Consider the following 7,948-nt stretch of genomic DNA (forward strand, 5'->3'; position numbering starts at 1 on the left):
CTTTGGTCCCCTGTCTAGACCCAAGGACGCGTGGGGCACGGGTGTGTTTGTGCCCGTGAGCGTGCAGAGCAGCGGCGAGGCGAGCGTCAGGGTGCACGGGCAGCTCGCGTGGGGTGGGGGCATCAGGGCACCCCGGCATCCTCCTCCCGCTCCCTTTGTGCTGCCCTGCCCGCCGGGGCCTGTGGCACCCCGAGGTGCCAGCATGGGAGCTGCCCCCATGCCCACTCAGCACCTCCCACCTCTGTGCCCAGGGCTGGAGCCGGCACCTGCAGCGGGAGGCCGGCTGACGGCACCCACGCCACGGGCTCCTGCCCTCCCCCAGCCTGCTGAGTCTGGGTGTTTTCCTGTTTGCCTCTTACCTTTTGCACTGATCTCAGGGACAAGGGACAGTGACAGCCAGGCTGCTGTCCCTGCAGGAGCCAGGAGCCAACCTCCGCCCGCTCACACCCCAGTGGCATTACCCAAAGGGCTTTCCAGAGCTCACATCTTCCTAACTCTCTTTCCCCAGGAGGGACTGGAGCCCTGCATCCAGCCGGGCTTTGCTGCGAGGTTGGTACCGACACTCAGCGCAGAGGGGCTGGGGATGAGAGCAGGGGGTGGCGGAGAACTGGGAGGCTGCAAGAGCCACGGAACTGCTGAGCCAGAGAGCTGAACTGATGGAGGGGAAGAGGGAGCCGGGACTCTGCCTGCCAAGCTTTGTTTGCTGTTACAGCCGTGCCAGTGTTTGCCTGCTCTTTTGGGCTGGGTGCGAGCCTAAGGCAGCTGCATCTGGAAGGATAAACTTGGTTGCACATTGGTTGGGGGGTGTGTGTGTGTGTGTGTGTTGCTGGGTTTATCACTTCAAGGTAATGTGATACATATACAGTGTGTGTAAGAGGACTAAATTTCTGTCTTGTGATCAGAAAAAATGGTGTTTCTGGGAAGAAATGACTGTACCTCACTGCATGAGTGCTGCTTTTTAAAGCGGCACAAGGACCTGAGGTGGGTAGGGATGGATGGCCCTAGAACCATTTGTGAGAGGCTCCAGATTTGCTGGAGAAAAGCAGGGACTGAGGAAGATGTGTGCATCTTATGTATAACTGCAAATTTATCCATACAACCCTGCTTGCTTCTGGGCTGTGCTGTTGTCCCATCTCTGATAGGATCGCAGCGCCCTGGATGCTGCAGTGTTGCAAAATTTCCAGGAGCTGGATAAGGAAATGGGTCTGCCTTGTGCAATGCTCTGGCCTCCAGAAAGTTGTCTGACCTACTCATCCCTGTAATGAATAGCCAGGGAAATGAGCCAGAGAGGTCAGTAGATCCATTGCTTTATGGTGATGGAGAAGCATGTTGTTGGCAGAAAATGTGAGGACCTGGGAAATGTGGTGTGCTAACTTCTGCCACTAGCATGGCACAGGCTTTTTTTGTGTGTCATCAGTTCATGAGAAGTTGCTAGAGTACTGTCTTTTCTAAAGGTAAGTATTCTTCTAGACTCTGTCCGTTTCTGGTGCTTGGTTACTGATGCTTTTGGCAGCAATATGAGAGAGAGATTGTAGAAGATGTTTGCTTAGTATAAATTAGAATATAGGTCCTTTGATTTGTGAGAGCTGAGAAAATTGTATTAGGAGAAGAGCATCTGTCATTAACATCCACCTCTGTTTACATGATGAATATCAAATTTTAACCTCAGCAGGGAAGAAAAGTACAGCTAGCCAAAGCAAATTAGTTTGCCCACCTAACACTCGAGGACAAAATTCCCACTGAGCTCCAAAGCTGAATATCACATCCTCTAGGTACATTATGTGACAGAAGATTCCCTCTTTTCTTTTTAAATCCCAGCAGTCAACTGGGACCCAACAACATCTCGTAGCGTGTGCTTCACTGAATCTCAGCTGTTGGAAATAAGTCCAACTCAAGGGCAGAAAGGACCATGCTGGAGCTGGCAGCACCAGCTGGGTTGGGTGCACTCCACTGGCAGCAGCACTGGAGCAGTTCAAAAGAGCAGACAGACCCATCCAGCTTTGCCTTTGTTGGGAACCAACCAGGTGTAAGTCCGTTCTGACATTTATAATGTAGACAGAAGTTATATTAAATGCCAGATGCTCTGCAGCTGCAAATTGCTCTATATGAACTTGAATGTTAATTTACAGACCTGCAATGATATCCCTGTCACAGACCTACCTCCCCAGCAACAGTGGGTGCGACTGCCTCAGCACCCAGACAAGCACAGCATGCTGTCCAGCCGCTCAGTTTGGCCTCTCTTCAGACTCAAGCAGGGTCAGACTCTGCATCATGCTGGTGGTCCCGTGGACTTGCATTTTGCAGCTCTAGCACTCCACAGCTGTAAGTGTTTGGATGTTCAAGAGATTAAGATTAGGAGTAGGTCCCATAGCACGGTCATACTGGAGAGACATGGCCTCAGCCACACTCAGAGAGGGTTTATGAGATGGTAGATAGACATGATGCACATGGAACCTATCCACACTTGTCCATGCACCTACATCCTCCAGTACCACAGCGTGTCCTGCTTCATAGCTCCAGAAGCAGCTGGGTCTTCCCTGAGCTTGGCTGTCACAGCCCTCCATCACGTGCAGACTTTTTAAAACAAGGAGTCTTTGTGGCTTAAAGGTTTCTTCCCTAATATTCCCTGTTAACTGTTAAAATGCACTCTTGACAGATGCCCTCTGCCAGAGATCCCTCAACCTTTTCCTCGAGCAGGCAGCTCTCAGGGTTGGTGCTGGGCCAGTTTTACTTCCACCCCAGAGGGAAGATACCACCATGAACAAAGTGGCTGACAGAGGCTTATTTTTCACTTGTCCCTCTGGAGAGCTGCTTGCCATCTCTAGGAGGTCTCCCTTTCCTTAACTGCACCCCATGGCTCTTTCCCACACCATGGAGATTTGGGGGGAGCAGCAAGTACTCCTATATGGATGGTGGGCGGTGTTGAAGGGTTGAGCAGTGTGAACAGACTCTCGTGTGCTTGGAAATAAGCAGAGTAGGACTCATTCTTCTCTACACAGGGGCCTTTGGGGTGTATGAAGGAATGGAGTAGTGGGTTTGGTTGTGTTTTTTCCCCACCGGTGGAGTGTCCCCACTGCAAGGAACAGTTCACCTGTGTAAGGACATCCCCGGGGAAACTTTAGCATAGAGTAATGCTAAAGGCATTCCAAGCAATAACAGCCAGCAGACAGAAAAAGCAAACACTGTCTAGGATCCTCAGATCTTCACAAAGTTAGAACGAATGTATGGTTTTACATCTGCTGAGAACCTGTTCCTTTATAAACAGTATTTTCAAATGCTTTGGAAAGGGTGTCTAAGCTGCCTTCAGATGCTTTTCTCCCCTCCACTGACTGTAGAAACTGTGGGCCATACCCCTCTGATCACACAGAGACATTTATGGTGTAGATTTTAGATATGTCTCTTAGAGTCCTGCTTTTGTCTGTTCCTCAACTTCAGGGACCTGCCTGTGGCATCTTGCTTGCCATCCTAAACCCACACTATCCACGAAGATATCACTCAGGGGAGGCTTCTCTCCACCCCCCACAAGAAATCCATGGCATGAGAAAGAGAGGAATCATGGCAGATGACAGTGAGGAAAGGGACAAGGCTTAGTGAGGGAGGGCCAGCTCCGGTGGTGCTGTTCAGCACCATGGGCCATGGCTGATGGGGCAGTGGTTCGGGTCATTGATGCCGCCTGATGGAAGATGAGTTTGGGCTATGCCAGCAGTACACCTGCACTCCTGGGAAACCCATGTGTTGGAAAACAACCTGCACTGAGCCCATTGTTTTTGCTTTGGAGATCTGTCACTTGTATTTAGTATAATGGATGGAGAAGCAGCAATGCATCTTAGATCAGGATGTGGCCCAGACTGCTGCCAACCTTGAGGAATTCCCTTTGAATCACTGGCTAGAGAAAAAGTTCCTGAACTGTTCAGTTTTGCCCTAGGTCATTTTTAACAAGGGCAGTTCATGCTCAATGCTTGCCCCTCCCAAGAGAGGTAGGAGGAGTTACCCCCCTGGCATGCACTGAACCCCCCTGTGGAATGACATGGGATGGGGACCACCATGCCAGGAGAGGCCCTGGTTTACCAGGATGCAACCCAGGTAAACCAGGATGCTAATTTTGGGCTGAGCATGATTTTGCTCAGAGGCCATCAGGGGAGCCCCGTGAGGGAACTGGTCACAATTTGCAGACCATCAGCAGTCATCTGTGGACAGTAATGGGGAGCAGAAAGCCACTCTGGTTATGGTCAAAACAAAGCACTTTTGGGACAGTAAGATGTGACCATCTGTCATGAAGTGGGGCAATGGCACAAGTGGCTCTTCCCAGTCCTGCCAGCTCTAAAGTGGTCCCAGTATGGATTTCAGTGGAGTTGCACAGGGCTCCTGAAGTGGTGGGTGAGGCCTTTAGGCTTCTTGTGATTTCAGGAGATTTTCTGGGGAACAGGAGCATGCCCGTTCCCTCCCTTAACCTCTCCTGTTATTGCCATCTGATGTGGTTACGGAGATGGTGCTGCTCAGCTCCCTGCGACTTCCAGCCCAGCTGGCACGCAAGCAACCCAGAAGTGAGAAATACCTTGCAACCCTCAGAAACCTTCAAAAGAATATAGGGGGGGTAGCTGGGGATATCTAGCCCCAAAATTTCAATTCATCAGCAGCTGAAGTGTCTTCAGTTCTATTGATAATTATTACGAGAAATGATTGCCTGTCTTTCCGGAGAAAGTTGGCAGCGCCTGTGAAATTCTTTTTTGTTTTCTCTTAAAGTTATTGCAATTTGTTAGTGGTTTTACATTTTACAGTGTTGACATGTTCTACATGCTTAGGAGGAGTAATCTCAGATAAAGGTTTAAACTTCTTTTTCTCTTCCTTTCCTTTTTAAAAGATCTGAAAACAGCTGTGAAATGTGAATAGATTTTAACTATTAAGCCCAAGCTGCCAAGATGTTATTTCCTGTAGCTTTGACTCATGCAACTGAAGAAATAAATTGGATCAGAATATTGTTTTGTACTGGCGATTTTTGTCTCCCTCTGCCACCCTCAGGCTCAGCTCTATTTAAAGCCAAAATACCAAGGCATACTCTCATGTGTGCTCATTTTTCCTACTCCATCACCAAGGAACTGCTTGCTTGGAGCAGGGTGAGTCTGAGCCCACAGGAGCCTGACCTGGGCTCCAAGTGGTCACCTATTTGTCAGGGGAAGCAGTCTGATGTCATCTGGCATGGGCTGGTGCCACTCATGTCCCCCAGGGTTGTACGGTGAGAAGAACAGGGCTTTCTCCACAGAATTTATCATCCTGGGCTAAGTGTCTGACTTTCAGTGAGACCCAGCCCCAAATCCATGACTGCATGGCTAGAAGGTCTAGCAAAATGTTTCAGACTAAATATCAACACACGTAGTTTCATTAGCAATTAATTTATGTGAGTATGTTTGATCATATTCATGTTCGCATTAATTGTGTATTTCTTTCGGCTGCCAACAGCACCTACTAGCACAGAACATGCTGGGTAAATAACTGTTCTTCATATGAGGGATGGCAGGTCATAAGATCAGTGTCCTCTTCTTGCTTCCCCTGTCTCAGCATCTCCTTTTACAGCATTTATGCCATAGCAAAGCACAGACAATTCAAAGAAGCCACTAGATACATCTCATCTGCTGCAGTGTCATTACTGGCAGCTGGAGGCTGTGTGCACAGCTAAACTCCCTCCTGTGCAGAGGTCCTGCACAATATCTATGCATCATTAATGTCGCCCTCATGGAGGGGTGTAATTGCTGCCTAGGCTTTTTGGTGGCTTTCTGCCCAAGGGTTCATTTACTTCTTGATGTATTATAAATTATTATAATATAATACCTTTTTTTTTTTTTTAAAAAAAAAAAAAAAAAAAAAAAAAAAAAGACCAACCAAAACAAAAGCTAAGTATGCTGGAGAAGCTTTTGCTAACATGCTGTCACAGATTGAAAACTGTAGAAAGCACTGACAGCCATCTTATGTGATTACAAGATTGCTGTCACAGAAGTCACCTTGAATAACAGTACCTCATTCAGATGTGCTAAGGGCAAAACCAGAGGGAGACTGTTGTCTTAATTTTCTAGAGACATTAAAATTAGGCATTTTAGTGAGGTTGTCAGTGATGTTACCTGGCTGCTGAGGTTTTGCAGTGCTGATGGGATTGCTCTTACTAACTGAATTACAGTTGACATTGGAAAGGGGAAAAAGACCCTTTAGAATCTTGTGTAAGATTGTCAATGAAGAGTGCCACGGCTGGGAGGCTTTGGACATCCAGGTGCTTCTTGGTGCTACTGACTCAGGCCCTGTTCCTGACCTGCAGTGATGCCGGTGGAAGTCCTCCTAACCAGACAATAAAACACCAGTTGCATAGCGTTTTAGTATGGAGGGGAAAGAATTGAACTGTTGCTAGCTTGTAGGAGGGAGGATGAAGATGCTTTTCCTTTCCACTGCTTTGTAGGCAATTAATATAAACTCCCTCTGTGTCTACTCCCTGGGCAAATGCACATTGTGAATTTGCATTAAATTAGTGTGGGATACATTTCTGTCAGAGATTTGGTTGCTCAGTTTGGCATGGGAGCTGAAGAAGAAAAGCAAGGCTCCTCAACAGGGCTGGACAGGAGGAGCTGGCTGCAGGTACTGAGTGATTTCCACTCATTGAAGATCAGGTACAGAAGTTTTGTTTCCAAATTCAATCCTTAAGCTGAAAGTGGAGGAGAGAGGACCAAGGGAAGACATGATCAAAATCTTCAAAGCCAGAATCAGTTGCTGTAGAGTGGGAGTAAGACACTCCTCATGCCTGTGGGGGCCTAGGGAAGAAGTCACGGGCTTTAAAAAGCAGCACGGGAGGCCTGGGTGAGGTATCTGGATGAGTGGCCAACAGCCAGGGCAGTTGCACACTGCGCCAGACCACCTGTGAAGACTGAGGAGGTTTTGCAAGGCAAGCCTTTATGGGGGATGGACTCGTCTAAGTAGCCTGGCTTGGAAACAGGAGGTGAAGAGGTCTCTCCAGGTCTGTCCAGCCACCCTGCCTCTGTGCCGGCCCTGAGGTAACTTTGTCGCTGAGGAGGGAGCAAGTTAAGGGAGACAGAGGGAATCGCATCCTTATCTGATGGCATGTCCCTTCTTTTTATTCTTTTCTAGCTAAAATATAATTAAGAAAGAAAGAAGTGAGAAGCACAGAAGAACAAGATGTTGGTGCTGTCTAACGACACAGCCCTGAATTCACTCCTCTCCAAGCTGCTTCAGGACTACCTGGAGCAGACAAATAGCTCTGCAGCTTCCCAGGTCAGAAGTGCCAGCAACAACCTTGAAATCATCTACGTGCTACTGATGATCGGCCTCTTTGGCTTCTTCACTGTGGGAGTCATGCTGACCAACATCCGCGCCAGGAGGCTGGAGGACTCCCGCGACCCCTACAATACCTACATTGCCACAGACATTTGGCACAAGAAGGACAGGGAGTATTTTCAAGCCAAGCTCATAGAAAGTTACAAGCTGTGCTGTGTCTTTGAAAACCAGCTGGCCGTGGAGCAGCCAACCATGCAGATTCCTGAGGCAAAGTCTTCCTAGCAAAATGAGAGAAAGAATTACACTTTGCACAGGGACAACCCGCCTGATACCTGGCTAGCTGCTTGCCCATCTGCAGAGCCGCATGGACTGGCCTTGGTCAAGCCTAAAAAACTGTGAACTGATGGTGAAGCTGATGGGTCTGTGATGGTCCTAGTGCTGCAAAAGTGCCCGGCCACCAGTATCTTGTTGCAGTCACTGTAAGGTCGAGGAGGGAGGACACGCGGACGGAGTATCATGGACTTCATCAGCTTCACCTAGTGAAAAAAACAAATGTTGGCATTGCTAGCGTGAACACTTGCAGTAGTCGGTATAATTAAAACCAAATTGGATCAAACGCAAGCTAGAGGTGTTAACGGCCAAGTATGGTTTAGGTAATCATTTTCAAGTAAGACCA

The 7,948-nt window shown here is 48.4% G+C and overlaps 1 protein-coding gene across 1 annotated transcript; it reads left to right on the plus strand.

The window, feature by feature from the left end:
- Positions 1–388: 388 nt before the first annotated feature.
- KCNE1 (potassium voltage-gated channel subfamily E regulatory subunit 1) lies at positions 389–7,604 on the plus strand. Its single transcript, XM_033011388.1, has 2 exons — positions 389–549; positions 7,126–7,604. The coding sequence occupies exon 2, from the start codon at positions 7,174–7,176 to the stop codon at positions 7,552–7,554; it is 381 nt and encodes a 126-aa protein (XP_032867279.1). The 5' UTR covers positions 389–549; positions 7,126–7,173; the 3' UTR covers positions 7,555–7,604.
- Positions 7,605–7,948: the final 344 nt, after the last annotated feature.

The sequence above is a fragment of the Tyto alba genome, unplaced genomic scaffold, assembly GCF_018691265.1.
Source record: "Tyto alba isolate M040663 unplaced genomic scaffold, T.alba_DEE_v4.0 Super-Scaffold_14, whole genome shotgun sequence".
Lineage (NCBI taxonomy): Eukaryota > Metazoa > Chordata > Aves > Strigiformes > Tytonidae > Tyto > Tyto alba.

Excerpts from the sequence above, each read along its gene's own strand:
- KCNE1 (XM_033011388.1), top strand. The coding sequence starts at position 7,174 with ATGTTGGTGCTGTCTAACGACACAGCCCTGAATTCACTCCTCTCCAAG.